This window comes from Paramisgurnus dabryanus, chromosome 10 (genome assembly GCF_030506205.2).
Source record: "Paramisgurnus dabryanus chromosome 10, PD_genome_1.1, whole genome shotgun sequence".
NCBI lineage: Eukaryota > Metazoa > Chordata > Actinopteri > Cypriniformes > Cobitidae > Paramisgurnus > Paramisgurnus dabryanus.
Genome location: NC_133346.1, coordinates 13916750 through 13934818, shown reverse-complemented (window position 1 = coordinate 13934818; position 18069 = coordinate 13916750). Strand labels below are relative to the sequence as shown.

At 35.4% G+C, this 18069-nt stretch overlaps 1 protein-coding gene across 3 annotated transcripts in view; it reads right to left on the bottom strand.

Annotated features, from left to right (window-relative positions):
- grik1a (glutamate receptor, ionotropic, kainate 1a) overlaps window positions 1-18069 on the bottom strand; it is a 53274-nt gene that overhangs the window by 9698 nt on the left and 25507 nt on the right. For all 3 annotated transcript variants that reach the window (XM_065290725.1, XM_065290729.1, XM_073816036.1), the window contains exons 8-12: window positions 13082-13189; window positions 7586-7693; window positions 6797-7000; window positions 6225-6448; window positions 3022-3140 (exon numbers count right to left, since the gene is read on the bottom strand). In XM_065290725.1, the coding sequence (XP_065146797.1) occupies window positions 3022-3140; window positions 6225-6448; window positions 6797-7000; window positions 7586-7693; window positions 13082-13189 (763 nt within the window). The remainder of the gene's footprint in view (window positions 1-3021; window positions 3141-6224; window positions 6449-6796; window positions 7001-7585; window positions 7694-13081; window positions 13190-18069) is intronic.

Genomic DNA, 18069 nt, shown 5'->3' with positions numbered 1-18069 from the left:
AACCATTAGATGCCATTGTTCATCTCTGTACACCGTAACACGTTACTTTAAAAAATCATATGAAATCAAAATCAAATTTATTTGGCTTTTATGAATATTTGTGGTCCAAAACATTAACAAAATTCACATTATATGCATTTAGCTTTTAACTCTTGAAAACAGATCAATAATTTTTTGACATCATTCTGCACTTCAGCTTCTTATTAGATTCCAGGATATGAGATGAACTAAATGCTATTGCCTATTTTAAAAGGGGAGGAGCCACTTAACATTTTCCACCCCAAGTTCCTGTCACATAATCCTTATTGATTTCAATTCAAGATGAGACGGATCACCACATCAATCAATAAAACAAATACATAAATCGTCTGAACAGCATAACTCGAATGATCCACCTTAACATTGTTCTGTCACCTTAAGAGCAAAAACAAATGTCAAGAATCGAGTTTTGCATTTGTATTCCACTGAATGCTTTAATTGATGAGACGTCAGAAAAAGATAACAAGGTTTATTCGGTAACCTTGTGTAGGTGGTTTAACTCTGGCAGGTAATAATGCACGAAAATGCATGCAAAGCGATATGCGTGCATATTTTTCAGTCTAATTCAGACTAACTGTGTGAGTGGGTTTCAAAAAGCTTTAAGAGGTCATATCATAAATATGTTTGGTATTTTTTCTCCAGGTCATAATCATATTAGCCAAGGTTTACTGCAAGGAAACTGTCACAATTTAGTTTCACACCAGTATTTTCCACCTTCTCTCTGACAAACAAAAGTAAAATGAAATGAACTCATTTTACTGCTATAATATTAAGACATCTATTTAAATTCAGTTCAATTTAATTCAGTTCAATTAGACTAGGTTAGATTAGATTCAGTTCAGTTTAGTTCGACCCAACTCAATTAAAGGGGACAGAGAATGAAAAACCATTTTTACCTTGTCTTTGTTGAATAATGGTAGTCTACCCGCATTCACAAACATACAAAAAGTGCTAGACATGCTAAACATCTCAGTCTCATAGAAATTCCTCTTTTAGAAATGTCAGCCAGAAAACTGATGCTTATGACATCACAGGCATCTACTGCCCCTCCACTAAAATAATTGGCTACATTTTTTGAGTGGCAGCAAAGTCAGCCAATCAGTAATGAGATTGCAAGTTAAGCCAAGGGGGGGCCAAATAGGTGCAAAACCACTTGTTTAAAATCCCCCACCCTAATAGAGCTATCTGAGAGAGGTTTTTAGGAAACTTCTAAGGCATAACAGACCCAAACAAAAAAAATTTGTCTACATGTCACATCACAGAACAAGGATAAATACCCCGTTCAATCATTCTATGTCACCTTTCAATTCAATTTAATTCAAATCTGAATCAAACTCAATCTAAATCATATTTTATGTAGCACTTTTTAACAGAATGTTGCATTATTTCAAAGCATTATTCAAAGAATAGTTTCTTTGTTTTAAAAACATAACATTTTTAAACATTATTTAACATTTTAAACATATATGCATTTTCTTGACGCTTTTATCCAAAGTTAGTAAATTCAACATTAATATCTTCACTATCTGTGCGTCCTCTGTAAACCAAACCCATAACCGTGACATTTCTAGTGCTGCTTGTGCCATGTCCTACCCTGAAGCTACAAGAACTTTCTAAAGTGAACTCAAAATTTCCTTCATGGTTGAACAGTCTCTCTGATGTAAATAAGATTTATGTAATATTTCAGAAGAAACTCGCTGGAATGTGAGGTCAGACTATGTTGGATAATGATTTGTCCGATTCGCCAATGCTCATTAAAACTGCTCTTGGTGTTTCACACTTCCTGCGCACCTGACAGGTCATCCATTTTGGTTCATGCCTTCTGTAAAGGGACCTACAGACCCTGCTTCGCAAACTTCACACCCGTTACATCTGAGAAACCTTGACTAAAACTCTGCAAGCATGAAATATTTATTTAACACCAAGTGGTTGTGGCTTATGCATGTGCCAGTGATAATTTTTTTAAACCATGCAAAGTTGTAGAACAGGGTTTTTCATAATAAACGGGGTATAATAATAAAAAAGTATTTGGACATCTGATTTGCAATTAGGAATCTATGCATGTCGTTACGTTATACTGTGCAACAAAAACAACTAACTTGGCTTTTCATTTTGCAAACACTCTTACGCATTTTTAGGTGATGTATGAAGTAAACACATAAAATTTAAAGCAAACTCATAATATTACACAGATTACAGAGAAGTTTTTTATGTTTGACAATTGAAACATTTGCTGTTTTGTAAAATGTTAAAATAAATCCCACTTAATTTGATACTGTGTTGTCTAGCCTATTTTAAAGGGGACATTTCACAGGACTTTTTTATGATGTAAAATAAATATTTGGTGTCTACAGAGTACGTATGTGAAGTTCTAGCTCAAAATATCATATAGATAATCTATTATAGCATGTTAAAATTGCCACTTTGTAGGTGTGAGCAAAAATTTGCCTTTTTTTGGGTGTGTACTTAAAAATGCAAATGAGCTGATCTCTGCACTAAATGGCAGTTTCGCGGTTGCATAGTGCAGATTAAGGGGCGGTATTATCCCCATCTGACATCACAAGGAGAGCCAAATATCAATGACCTATTTTTTTCACATGCTTGCAGAAAATGGTTCACCGAAACTAAGTTACTGGGTTAATCTTTTTCTAGGTTGATAGAAGCACTGGGGACTCAATTGTAACTTAAACATGGAATGATAATGATATTTTTATGATATGTCCTCTTTAAAGCTTTTTATGGGCCTCTGTAGACTTCAACTATAATCTTATGGCACACCACATGGTTTAGGCTTGGTTCCAATTTCATTAAAAAATAACGCCCACAAAATGATTTCCTCTAATAATGGAAAAATCCCATATGAATGGTTTCATGAAATTGCTTTGGTAATAAACCAGAATTTACTTACAGCAGTTAAACAAACAGCAAGTTTATCGGCTGAACAAATGCTACAAACTGAAATGTGTGTTGCGTGTAATGTACCTTGACGCATTAGAGCCGCTACTCCAAACCATAAACTATTGAGCAGTGTGAAGTTGTTCTCGATAACTTCAGAGGAAGCGTTGCAGGGGTGGGGATTATACCATTCATACGGAGTAAACCTAGGGGAAGACAACATAAACAGGTTTACTACAGTACAGTCATCTGATACATCCCTGCCTTTCTTGTATTATCATTTTGCCTGAAAGGCTCTGTGTTTGGTTATATCAAAACTGCTTTTGTAGAACAGCTAGAAAGATTTTTCTTACTACAGGCTATCGATAACAGCTCCGTCTGAAGATTAAAAGTCGACCCATATAATGAGAAAACTTTTCAGTTTTTTTATCTTTTCGCTTTTGCAAAATGAAGGAAAATTGGGAAGTACTTTCAAGTATTTAAAGTCAAAATGAAACGGAAGTAGTGGCTGTCTTATTTTCCCTGTCGTGACGTATATTAGAATGAAACAAAATGAATAAAGGTAGGGCTGGACTTGAATTCGTCCATCGAGAATTGACTGGATCTTTGAAAGTTGCGTCATGTTGCTATTTGATTAAAGATTATGAGGGTACATTAATTTTTAAAAAATAATAAAGCTCACAGAAAAGTTATTTGTAAAAAAAATACCAGAATATTAAAAAAGTTTTAATTCCAATTTCATTGTGATTTAAGTTAATCTACAAAATGTGTGTCATGTGGTAGTATCTAAAATTTGGTTTTGTCTGCCAAAACCAGATCAATTTAACTACATTACCTTACACCAACTGAAGCATGGCTGGAAAATATTGACCAAAAGCCATAAGCTGAAGTATTTTTTTTATTCAGGTAGAAATAACTCCAATTAATAGCATGTTAATTTTTATAGCAGAGATTTAATTTCTAATGGTGCATTCACAGCAGCCACGGTAGAGGTGGCAAAAGTAGCGAAGTTGGACGCTTGAACATTTGAGTTTACTCGTTTACGCGTGAAAGCCGCACGTGAAATTGTAGTGATTCAAGACAATCACACAGAAATTTGCGTCATGGGAGGGGCTTTTACGAGTCCGCTGAGACTCCGCTCGCTTCCTGTAATCACGTCAGTTCAGATTTTTGAACTTGCGCGTTTCCCGTGGCAACGCTCAAATCGCGTGGAACGCGCAATTCGCGCCGCACCTTCTGCACCTACCACGTGTACCGTGCTGCAGGATGCCGTATCGCGTCTTTGCGTTAACTTAACATGTAAATCACTCGCGCTTGCCGCCTCTACCGCGTCTGGTGTGACCCTGCATTACAACTGAAGAGCAAATCCCTTTAAGTGTGACTTAAATGTTCAGTCATTTTACTGTAATAAGAATAAATAGTTTATTGAAATGCCTTATTTTCAAAAATGTCACTTTAGTAATTTTATTGGTATAAAACAAATTTGTCTTTCGCTGCAAAACCCTCTATGTGCATGCAAGCTTTTTTTGCAAAAATATCCACTTCTTTGGACATGACATAGTAAACAGTTGCAAAATCACTAAAGATGCAACTAGAAACATTGCAAATGATTAAAGTCAGAATGTAAACATGAAAAAACTGAAACACACATTAAGAGAATCTGTGATGCATGTGATATTCGGGTTATATTCAGCAGTGGCGGCCGGTGACTTTTTCGAGGGTGCTCGATGCGAAGTTCGTCACAACATGTATGTAGCCCATCATGTGTGTGGTTCCTTTTTTCAAAATATGTGTTTGAAGCATCGAGATCCTGCGTGCATCATGTGTCTTGTCAAAATAAGTGCCTGCTGCAGATGCATATAAAGGGTTTACAGTATGATAAAAAAGACGCTAGCGTTTGCCAGATACTCACATTATCTCATCCGTAATCAGAGTTTACTGTTAAGGGAGTGTCTTGCGTGTATTTTGTGAACGTCTCTTTTATCATAAACGGTTTTGACGCATGTGCAGCAGGCACTCATTTTGACAAAACACGTGCTGCACATGGTTTACAGGACGCAACAAACACATATTTTGAAAACGCAAGCAACAAACATGACACTCCGAACACTTATTTTGAATTAGCAATCACGAGCCGCCACTGGTATTCAGGTCCAAGTACTCAAGGGACCCAAGTTTGAAATTGTGCACTTAGAGGACTTTGCTAAAAAATCTAAAAAAGTATTACATTAATGACATATAATACGTGCCAAGGGCATTTAGTCAATATCATAATCTTATTTCTGACCAAGGTGTTGCTTAGCGGCTTTTGTATCTGAACTCTTCCTTTCTACAAGAGCGTTTGAAAGACACATCCACTATTTAAACACTCAAAAAATTGGGTTGTTTATAAAACCAGCCTAATGTTAAATCAATGCCTGATCAAAAGGTATCACAGGACTCATTTGTCAAACCTCACAGTGTGTAGATACTCACTCAATAAGCCGCACCGTGTGCCAAGTTTTAAGATCACTGTTTCGCAAACTCCCTGCTCGCTATATCTCTGAACAAATGGGTGACTCGGTGTGCATGAACCCGCAGTAACGCTCTGACCTCACCAGATGTCCATTACACCGAGTCTGACTGGACAGCATGTTTATTCTAATTTGCATTTTAATAGAAGCAACCAATCATTTCCGCTCTGATTTGGTAGCGTGATTGACTTGATGTTCTCTTTAGGTATAAACACATGGATGTCTGCCCAAGGCTTCAGCTCATGAACCGGGATGTAATACCTCTAATAACTACATTTGGCTCGCTTATACAAATGTTTCTGAACTACTTAAGAAAGTGTATTAAGCATTTATGAGAAAACAAAGTGGAATAAAACAACCCCACGACATGAAATGATTATATCATTAATCTACGATCCGACAGCAATATAAAACTGTTAAGCTTTGTTTATTACTTATTGATCTGTGTCTAAATCAAATCCGCATTTAGATTCTGGTAAGTTTAACAATACCCCAAGTGAAAAATGCATTACTTTAAATGCACTCATAAAAAGCTACGTGATATCAGTGCGTGCAATAAATCAGCCATGACAGCAAAAACTTCCAAGTGAAATGTGCAAGAGAAACAAAAGATAAAAAATTACTATAAGGCGTTCCCTTAAGACACAGATAGCAGCTGTGTTCTTTAAATGACAACGTGTGCCTCATTATGAGATATTACATCATAAAACACACTTTTGAAAAATAGGGCTCCTAGATGTGTCCAATTCTTTAGAAACCTTGGATTCTCATCCATACCTGGCTATTACAAAGAGTACACAGCTCACTCCCAGACACGCCAGCAGCACATACATCCAGATGTCAGGGGTGAGAGGGTTAAGGAACGAAAAGACCCCTGGGTTGGTGCCATTTGGTTTGCGGTAAAGTATGCTGATACCCAGGGTCATGAAGGGTTTGGAGAAGTCAATGACTTTCTCTCTGACGTAAGTGATGGTCAGCGGAGCCACTGCAAGGTCAGCTATCTGGTTAAGGGAAGATAAAGTTAAGCATTTAAAAAAAATAAGAACTTACTTCAATGCAATAAATTAAATTCTATATTTAGGTTTACAAGCATATGCCACTAATATTACAATTCAACCACAAAGATGAAAACAAGTGAATCCTGAAGGCATGAGTCCTACAAAAAAGGCTTTGATGATAAATAACTGCCTACTGTAAGATTCCTGTAGCTTTTTTTACACTTGTTTAAACTAAAGGCATTAAAGCAGGCTTTTCCTATATTTTGCAGATGTTTTATGTGCACCACCGAGGTTGTGGATTGAAAAGTGTTTAAAAGAAAAATCAAAAAGTGTTTAAAAAAAAAATCTTACGTGGTCGATTAATTCCCGAACCATGCCATTCCATTCTCCTTTATCATTCTGAGCTCCATATTTCCCATCAGAGACCAGCTTGACTTCATACGTGAATCCCAGGATGTTCGAGAGCTCTTTCAGCAGGTCTAGACAGTAGCCCTCGAACCGATCATTCCCATATAGCACCTTGTCGGACTTTTTATACATAACATATGGGTTTTCCTGTGCACAAATAAAACTCACATGTAAGATATTGCCACTCTTCTCAAACAAATCAGTTTACATTTTTTTAGTTCTCTCAGATAAAAGGTGCAAAAGCTGTCAATGGGGCAGTACTCTTTCAAAAACGACACCTTTGTACCCAAAGAGTGCATACTGGGACCTCAAAGGTACAAATCTGTACCCAAGTGGCTTTTTAAAGGGTACCAGTGACAGCTTTTATACCATAATTCTGACAGTGTGTGCGCTGACATATCTCATGTTTATTGAGCTTGTGGAAAGGTTTTATGCCTTTCAAATGTTTGATTTTCTGTCATGTATTGTTGTCTGTGAACACTGTTGTTTTGAATCGTGCTTATTTAAAAGGTTTTAATGAGTTCTGTAAAGCTTTAACTAATGGGTTGAAAATGTCATACCAGTAATGATTTGAATGATGTCTTGTATAAATATTACAGTAAATTCAAGCTGTATAATTTTCAGCTATCAGTGCCAATCAAACATAGCAATTTGTATATAGCCTAATGCTGAATGAAAAATATCAACACATTTTATCGTAAATTCCTACATATTAAAACTGATCTGCCTTACCAAGATTGTTGTAACAACAAGTGTCCTGTTAGCCAGCGAGTCCGTTATATTTTTGTTGTCTTTCCTCTCGGTCAGATTGAGGCCTGTGTAAGAATTCCACACGCCAATCTAACAACACAATTAAAAAATCAACAAAAATAAATTAATACAACCATAATGTGAATTTCTGTTTGTGAGCACATGAGATGATAATGAAAAGGGAATAGACTGATTCCAAAATGCACCAGGAAGGAAATAAAAATCCCTTTTAATACTAATAATCAATTAAATGCACCCCCCAAACAGTAAAAATGTATTTAACATGTGGCCTAGAAATTCGGAGAGGTGTTTGCTCACATTAAATAAATCTTTTGAAATAAATGCATGAGCCCTTAGCAATCCATTTGCTCTATTTGTGGTACAGTAACTAAAGAGAGAGAGAAAGCAAGCAATACGATTAAGTCGTTTAGTTACGGTATTCTGCATTTAGTTGAGATAAAAATATGCTATGGTTACATACAGGTACAATTTAAATTCTTTACAATTTCAGATTAAAAAGGAGTGAAATTAGTTATGCAAAACATTTTTGCCATAAATATAATTATTTCAGAATCTTAAATAATGGGCTGTAAACATGGGTTAACATAGAAGAAAGAAAACACATGGAAAAGGTAAAAACATTCGGAAAGCCAGACTTCTGAGGTACCAAAAAAAGTGACAAATGTGACCCTGGACCACAAAACTAGTCAAAAGTCTTATGGTTATATTTGTAGCAATAGCCAGACATACATTTAATGCAAAAAATAAGCACGATAAAGATCATGGTCCATAAAGATATTTTCTACCGTAAATATATACAGTAGGGGTGCAAAAACTAACGCAGGGGTGAGTTGTAACACAGGCCGTTTACATTTTTGCACGTGGTTGAGCAATTTGTTTTTCCCGTAATGTTTTCACACTGCCAAAAGACGGTTTCACGGAAATTTATGGAACGGTATAATGTTTTTCCATAGAGTTATTAATGAACGAGTGTTTTGTTGGCATGTAAGTACATTTTTTCATCATATCTTTTTTTCGGTTTCTGAGTTAGGTGTGTAAGATACCAAAAACGATGTTATGTTATTTAAATCAGTGTCTTGTTGACTAAAACATTGCATCATTTTGAAATATGTCTGCAGCTCTTAGCAACTTTTTTGGTGGGCTTGAAAATATTTTGACCCAGCGGGGTTCATTGTAACGCTGTGTTACAACTATCCCACAGCACTTACGAATGAAAAACACTAACGTTAGCGTAATTCTTGCCGTTGTTTTAAATAGGCTACACACGAATGATTGCTGGCTGCCAACAAAATAAATGTGCCTGTCTTATCAATTTATTTAAAATTATTTTTATTCATATCTTTAATAATGATCGAATAAGGTCACGTCAAAGATAAAATCATAAAGAAATGAATGGCTAAAATCAAACTTTTGATTTTCATTATCTCAGAATTTGATTTTGAGACTTTAGTATGGTTTTTACATATAAAAATGTTTTTTTTTTGTCATAATTGTGCTGCTCTTTCTCACATATTTAGAAATTTGTATCCATTTATAATTGAAATATAGTTAGATGAGGGTTGAAAAGTGTAGATACCTGTCTAGTATAGTCAGATATATAAACAATATCCACTTCAAGTATATAGACAAAATAGTATTGAAATATTTGCCTGCAAACTTAATTTTTAGCAAGTGTTACAACTAACCCTCTGCCTGTTACAATTACCCCCACTTATGGGGTAAGTTGTAGCATTTGCACTTCTGTCATGTTTGGTGTATTGTCCAAGAATGGTAAGTAGAAACAAACTTTAAATGGTCATTTGTAGCAGAGATGTGTGTGTTGCTTCTGTAAAAATAAAATTAATCAAACTCGAATTTTTTTTTAATGATTGAGCCAAAACCAAAAAGCATTAGATTGTGCCCCGCTCTCCCCTATATTAAAAAAAATATGTATCATCATTAGTGTTGCTAAGGACTTCATTTGGACAACTTTAAAGGCAATTTTCTCAAGCCAACACCAATGAAAAGCTTATTCTTATTTATTTATTTATTATAATGTATAACTCTATAAAAAATACCCTCATGACTTCTTTTGTGATCCAGGGTCATAAATGACCATTAAGCAACTGTCACTGTTGCGTTGTCACATCTTACGTTTCTTGATTTTTTGGCATTATGACATCAGATATCTGAATGCATGACCAACCGCATAACATCTCCACAATTTAGTATTCACAAGCGTAACAACTTACTCACAGTTAAGTAATAACAAGGAGAAAGTAGGAGAAAGGCTATAATCCTAAACTACAATGTGAATTAATGATGCATAAAATGTCTGTCTAACCATGGCTGTTTCTGGCTGTGTGTAGCACACAAGGGATTTTAGTGTTATGAGAGTGCCTGACGTTTCTTTTAAACAAGGTTTTAACAAGGTCCCTGCTCATTTCAGCTCGACCTTCACAGTTTGTGTGACACATTGTTTGGAGAAGGGGGCGGTTGAAAACTCCAAACCTGTCGATTGTGTGTATTGTAAATTAGCACAGCATTACTTCTCATCTTCTATTTAAATATGACATTTGTTGCAAGTTGTGGATTTGATCCCACTCACATACTGTACTGTCACGCAAAGTGTTAAAATATGTTGAATAAGCTGTAAGTTGCAGAAAATTTATTTTTGTTTATTTCAAAACAGAAATAAATAATCATTTCGTTAATAGTAAAATGAAATGTGTACAGAAAAACTTTAGTAGCAATAAATGAATACAACAGCCATCAAGAGGGCTTGCCTTTGTCTTTGAGATAAGCCATTTTGTTAACCAAAGCCTAATCTACTCACTCTATGTATAAAATTTGTCTTTCTGCTTAAAGGAGTTTGCAAAGAGAGACTTATTCAAATTAACTTTAAAGAGTAGATTAGAGCTGCTCTCTAAACATCTGCCGGTGGATTAACGTGCAGTTTTCGGCACACTTGATTCGGCTTACGGGGGAGATGTGTGAGGCGAGAAGCATTGTGAACAGTGTTAAATATTAAGCGTGCCGACTGGCATCCCAGCAAGACGTTCTGGCAAAAGCTACTGGCAGAAATCTCTTTCCATAAGTGAAGGGAAAATCTACAGGGAGAGGAAAGCTGATGAAATGGCATTTAGTTGGTTTACTGAAGTGATTTCACACAGGGGAAGAAAATTCAAGTTCTCCACAGGTCTTAATCACTAACTCAGGGAATTGACTGCAACAAACCTTTGTCCACAATTTAGTGGGTCGTGACGCACCGTCGGGCAAACGCTTTTAGAAAGAGTTGAAGAGTTGAGCAGTCAGAACAAGATCAACACGGTCAATGCAAAATTATCTGCCTAACCCATATGTCAAAATAAAGTATACTTGAATGTACTAAAACATACTTAAATACCAGCAAGTACTTTTGAAGAACAGTTTTTTTGTACTTAATAGATTTACTTAACAAGGGAAATTAGCTTATGATCATAATTTAAAAAAAAGCAGAGATGGGACTGGAAATTTGTTAAACCGTTAACTTAACTCAAACCATTTAAGGAAACCGGTTGCCTTAAAACATTTAAGTTTTAAAACACATACATTTGATTGATGTGAACTTGAGTCATGTGCAATTATGCACTTATATTTAAGTAGTGTGAACTTAAATATAAGTGCATAACTGCATATGACTCAATTTGTTTAAGTTCACAGTACTCAAATGTATGTGTTTTAAAACTTAAATGGTCTAATGCAACCGGTTTACTCAAATGGTTTGAGTTGAGTTAACTTTTAGGTTTTACAGTGTGGGGGTGATTTACTGACACAGGCACAAAATTCTCATTTCTGTCCAAACCTTTTCTTTTTAAACCTTTCCACTTTTCGCTGCGCGTCTTTAGTAAATTCCGACAGTATTTTTTTAAGCTGTTTGTAAATCTGGCCAATAAGTGCAAAGGTATTACATAACAAATACACAAATTAAAAGTATAGTTGTACTTTAGTTGTACTTCAGTGCATTTGAAAAAGTTAATTGAAGTGTTTTGAAATAAATGATGTCTCAAAAGCAAAGTAGAGTAGCTACACATAGATGCTCTTAAGTTTATCTTAAGAAGTACTAAAGACATTTTTAGTATACAAGTAAAATTAGTGCATGGAAATAATGCATTTACAAAGTTTACTTAAAGGGCACCTATGGTCCGATTCAACCGAAAGTGTGAATTAGTCTACCCAGTCTCACGAAATTATGTACCTAATAGTCACATAATTTTTGTATTCTTTTTCGTGATACGGTCACAAATTTCGGTGTTTTTTGTGATCATATCACGAATTTCTGTTTATTTGTTATTGTTACGTGTTGGTTACTCAACTGCTTTTTCCTATTTTCAAACCATTGACGCTTCTGTTTAGGGTTAGATTTGGTGTTTGCGTTAGGATGTCACTTTAAGTATTGATTTTTTTTCTGATTTATTTTTTGAATATTTTCTGATTTTTAAACCATTGTCGCCTGGCGTTAGGGTTAGAGTTGGGTTTGGGTAAGGATGTCTTTTTATGTAAATCTAACCATAAACCGAAGCGACAATGGTAAGAAAATAAGACAAAACAGTTGAGTAACCAATATGTGACAATGACACATAAACAAAAATTCGTGATACGATCACAAAAAAACATGGAAATTTGTGACAGTTTCATGAAAAAGAATAAAAAAATTATGTGACTATAGGTGAGACTGCATGTTAATGATATGCAAAAGGTACAAACCACAAAGTAAACGATGATGTGAGTTATCGTCTTCAACGTAAATCTCTTTTGTTGGACTACAACAAACACATGGATTGTTGGCAAAAGTTTACTTCATAGGATTGGCGATGTAGACAAGACCGACATTATCGTAAATCCTCTCGCTTTGACTCACAGCCTGTAAGTTAACTCCTGTTAGCATTGCATTGTAAGCAAATCTTTCAAACATGGTAAGGAGCATCACATTTCCGGCTGACGTCAGAGGTATTCAAAACCAATCACAACGTACAGACTAGCTGGCCAGTCAGGGCCACAGCGTTTTTCAAAACGATGAGTTTTGTACAAAATCAGTGCGTTTCAGGAAATTTGGAGCTACAAAAATGTACGGTATGTGGAAAATAATGTGTTTTTACCAAAAACCACGCAAACACATTGTATTATACCAAATACACAAAATAACGTGTTTTTTTAGCAATGAAATAGGTGCCCTTTAAATAAAAAGTATTTTAGTGCACTTTTTTCACCTGGGAATAAATATTATTTTGGCTTTCAAAAAGCATATTTTTGGAAAACACATTTAACGGGCACATACATAATTAAATGCACAATAAACAAACTGTCCAAATAATGTTAAAAATCTTGGCTTAAGGTTTCAGACACACTGCTTGGAAACTCGTATGAATAGTTGCAAGGTTAACAGATTAGACAGCCGAACGGTTTCTCACCGTTACCTTAACAACATCTCCGACTCACCTTTGCCGCTCCGTCCTCCTTGAGGCTGATCAGATCTAAGTTGAACTCTCTGCGCAAACCATCAGTCTTGTTAAGGACTATTCGTCCTGTCAAACCATCCCATTGTGCCTGAGGGCAAAAACAGTGTACAGAAAAAAAAGTGCACAGTATCTGGTTTAATGCGGTGTCTTTCAATCATAGCTATAATGGTGTATTGTGTTGCCTGAAGGCATGTGTGTCTGTTTAACACAAAGATTCAACTAAACATTTTCCTGGAAAATTGCATTTCACCGGAAAAGAAATATGGATCAATGATCTCCTCAATATCTCATTTGCTTTGCTTATTATAGACATGATGCTAAAGAATGCGTCTTAGATTTTTCCCCAGAAAATATCAATAATATCTTAAATTGTGCTCCACATTTTTGTTAGGGTCAAATTATTAGAGCTGTGCTATCTACATTCATTACAGAACTATGTTAAAATGTGGTTTTCTTAAAGGATAAGTCAATTTTCTTAAAAAAGAATCCAGATAATTTACTCACCACCATGTCATCCAAAATGTTGATGTCTTTCTTTGTTCAGTCGAGAAGAAATTATGTTTTTTGAGGAAAACATTCCAGGATTTTTCTCATATTAATGCAGTTTAAAATTGCAGTTTCAAAGAACTCTAAACGATCTCAAACAAGGCATTAGGGTCTTACCTAGCGAAACGATTGTCATTTTTGACAAGAAAATTTTAAAATATGCACTTTTAAACCACAACTTCTCATCTTCCCCCCGTCCTGTGACACGCCAGCGTGACCTCACGTAATACATCATCACGTCAAGAGGTCACGGATGTCGTATGCGAAACTACGCCCCAGTGTTTACAAGTGTGGAGAAAGAGTAAAGTTCCGACGTTGTTGTATATCGAATGATAATAATTCATATCTTTGTGTCAGTTTATTGTTTAAAATGGTCCGCAAATGTGTGTTTCATATATGTAACACATGACCTTTTGATATCATTAAGCAATTACGTGAGGTTGCGCTGGCGCGTCACAGGACCGGAAATAGACGATTTTTCTTTTTTTTTTCTTGTCAAATGAAATCAATCACTAGGTAAGACCCTTATGCCTCGTTTGGGATCGTTTAGAGTCCTTTGAAGCTGCGTTGAAACTATAATATTAAACTGCATTAAAACTGTTAAGTGTTGGGGTCCATTAAAGTCAGTTAATACAAGAAATATCCTGGAATGCTTATTCTCAAAAAACATAATTTCTTCTCGACTGAACAAAGAAAGACATCAACATTTTGGATGGAATGGTGGTGAGTAAATTATCTGGATTTTTTTTTTAAGAAAATGGGCTAATCCTTTAATATTAATAAATGAAGAATCAGCCGAGACTAAGCTGAAACATGATTAAAACAAAACAGAGCAGGCAAAAACAGAAATAATTTTTAAAAAGTAATGCTTTGGCGCATACATTATCCCTAAAAACAAGCGCTAACAAGTATACATTCATCTTATTTCCAGTAGCTATTTTATCTAGAATTGTTGTACTAAATTCAAACTAGAGAGCAGAAAATCCCAGAATTCAATTATCCAGGGAAGAGTAATAGCCCTGTTCAATCCACTGCCTTTGACATGTCAAGTGAGATGTCAGAAAAAAAACTTCCTATCCCCAAGGTTGAAGTGTTTCTCAAAGCACATCTCAGAATGTATGAGGAGACATCTGCCTTGATGCTCACCTTGATATGGACCATTAGAGCCAAATAAGTGAGATGTAATGACCTGGCTAGGATAGTTGTGGTGGAGTTATTAGAGACCTGGGGTGCTTTGCATCCTAGTGAATTAGCAGAAATATTAAACAAATGCCAAGGAACATCTGAACATCTTAACATGACAACACTTAGATGTGTTTGCAACCCAAGTTAAATCCACAGGTAACACACAAGTCTGCATTGCAGCACCTAAAAAGCAGAGGTAGATCAAGTTAATAATACATTTCTAATGTTTTTTTCTTTTTGCATTAACATGCATGATTCATCAAAACAGGTATTAAAGGGAGTAAACAGGATGAATTTTAATGTTGTTTTTGCAACACTGCATTTCTTGGTAGAAGCAAAAGGTTTTGTGTGTTTCCCTTCGGGTATAATTTGATAATGACAACACTTATTTCCTTTATTTGTTTTTAGAAGCAGTAGGCGGCAACTGTAACATATGAGGTCGCAAACACTTCCCGTGCCAAAAATAAAATAATGATACTTAATTTTCACTTCAACCCTACAATTTGGCACCAAGTAGACATAAACGTAGTGAAAACCCCTACGCACGTCACTGTGTATCATAAAGATGTGGTTTCTTTATAAGGCATACCTTGATCAGAACTGTTTTGCACGTAGGGTTAAATTTAGTCTTAGACAGTGTTATATAATAAGTGATACCAAAGTTGTCTGTTAGTGTACAAAAGCCATGTAATTTTAAATTATGTGGCAATGGCACATAATACATTTGTTATTTGTTGTGTTTAATCTGCCATAAGCAAGACAGCACTGATGATCAGCATCTATTACCCACCGGCTCAACATAAACAAATGTTACATTTAACAGCTGTTCAGCCTTCTGGCAAAGTTGATACCGTATCTTACAGTACATTAAAAATAATAATAATAAAAAAAAATTTTTGTCTAAGCAATCAAAACTAATACTGTTTAACTAAAAAATTTCAATGGCTACATATGCAGTTCTATGATGTAGTAGCCTAAAAATATCTAGCACATTAGAAAACGTGAGTAATTTGTATTGCAACACAATGTTTTATGGTTTTAATGGCGTGTAATACAAAGTTTATGGGCTGTTAAAATCTAGCATCTGGACTCATTAGTGCATTTTCTCTATGCTGCCATGTATAAAAAATAACTCCAAATTGACTTAAATCTATAGAGTAAGACCGGCAAAAGCTTTGCCTGGATGATCCCACCTGGCTTAACCAGCAATAATTCCTTCATCAACAAGTTTCATCAGCTATAACTGTGTAGTTTATGGCAATACTGCTTGTTTACAAATACAAACCAGCATAATGTCACACCCTCGTGTCCTATTTTAGCGATACCTGTATGGCCACCGAGACATTTTACTATATGCATATTATTTAAACAGCATTATGGTCCAAGAGCAAACTAAGTACCAAGGACTAAAAGTTCTTGGTTCAAACACACAGTGAACTCAAATGCACTATTGCACAATACAGCATTAAAGACCAACCGTGAAGTCTGTTCTATTTCTGAAATGTAACAATCATGCACTCAGACAGCCCAAGCCATCAAGAAAGTGAATCTGAAAGCATATCTACAGTACAAATTCTAGTAAAGGGGTTATTCAGAATAAAGTGCAGGAGCTTTCGTTTCTCCTGAACAGGTATTTAAGTGCTATCATGGCCATTCTCATGGTGAACGCTGAGGCTCACATGGTCTAGACTCAGACATACAAGGTAGCAAATAGCAGACTTCTTGAGAAACACAGTTTTGGTTGTAAACCTATGTTTATGTAACCTACAAGTCACAAATCTGACTAACAAAATTTTTTTTAAGTTCAGAAATCTTCATGACATCATATGAAACATTGTGTGCTATTTCATTATCATTCTATAGCAATATGAAATATACTGTAATTCATTGCTAATTAAGAAATCATAAAAGTTGGTGACTACCGTATTTTCCGGACTATAAGTCGCACTTTTTTCATAGTTTGGCGGGTACTGGAACTTATAGACAGATGCGACTTATATGTCAAAATTATTTCATATAAACCAAGAGGAACCTTTACCGTCTACAGCCGCGAGAGTCCGCTTTGTGCTGCTTCTGTATTTATGTAATTCAATGGATTTAGTGATGTGGAATGACTTCTGGACCTTTTTTGAACTTGATTTGGCTTGTCACCTTAATTTAGCCTATTTAGCCTCACATGTATGTTCTGTATGCTATTGTGTATCGTGTAAATAAATGTTTATGTTACTTTAACATGTACGGACACCTATTCAGCCTGCTGTTCTGTGCTATTGTTCAGTTAAATAACTTGCCTTTCCAGATTAAATGTCTGTTCTTCGGCTTGGATTTTGTGAAATCATTTTCTAGATAAACGCGACATATAGTCCAGTGCGACTTTTCCTCTTCAAAACGCATTTTTGACTGATGCGACTTATACTCCGGAGTGCCTTATAGTCCGGAAAATACGGTACACTGTAATGAGAAAATCTCAAATGTCTTTCTTATTCAGTTAAGATAACTTTATATCAGTCTATTTCAAAAGCTAAAAATGTATTTGTTTTTACTAAAATACTAAAATGGATACTCCAGCCAAATATCAAAATTACCCCATGATTTACTAACCCTCAAGCAAATTGAGATACTGAATTAATGAGTTTTTTTTTTAGTAAATGTCTTTGTTCTTTCAAGCTTTATAATGGTAGCAAAAAGGGATCAGGGAACAACCTCTGACTTTAAAGCACAAAAAAGTGCATCCATTCTTCACATCCACATGGCTTAATAAAGGTCTTTAGTGGGTGATCGATGTGATTTTGTAAGAAAAAAAATCATATTTTAAAATTTATAAACTGTAATAACTAGCTTGCAGACTCATGTGATTCACAAGAGTTTTAGCATAGTGAGTGCTCATTGCCATGGGTACGTTGCGCACTGCGCAGTGATGGCATGAGTCCAATATGCCGTCGTTACCAGAAGCTAGTTATTATAGTTTATCAAGTTTAAAATATGGATATTTTTCTCACAAAATCGCATCGATTACCCGGAAAAGACCTTTATTAACCCCTTGGAGCCGCGTGGATTACTTCTGTGAGGGATGGGTGCACTTTTTGGGGTCAGAAGTTGTTTCCTGATTCCTGTCTTCTACCGTTATCAGCTTGGAAAAGCAAGGACATTTACTAAAATAACTCTAGTCTGAAAGATGATGAACATATTTATCTCGGATTGCTTGAGGGTGAGTAAATCATAGGATAAGTTTAATAT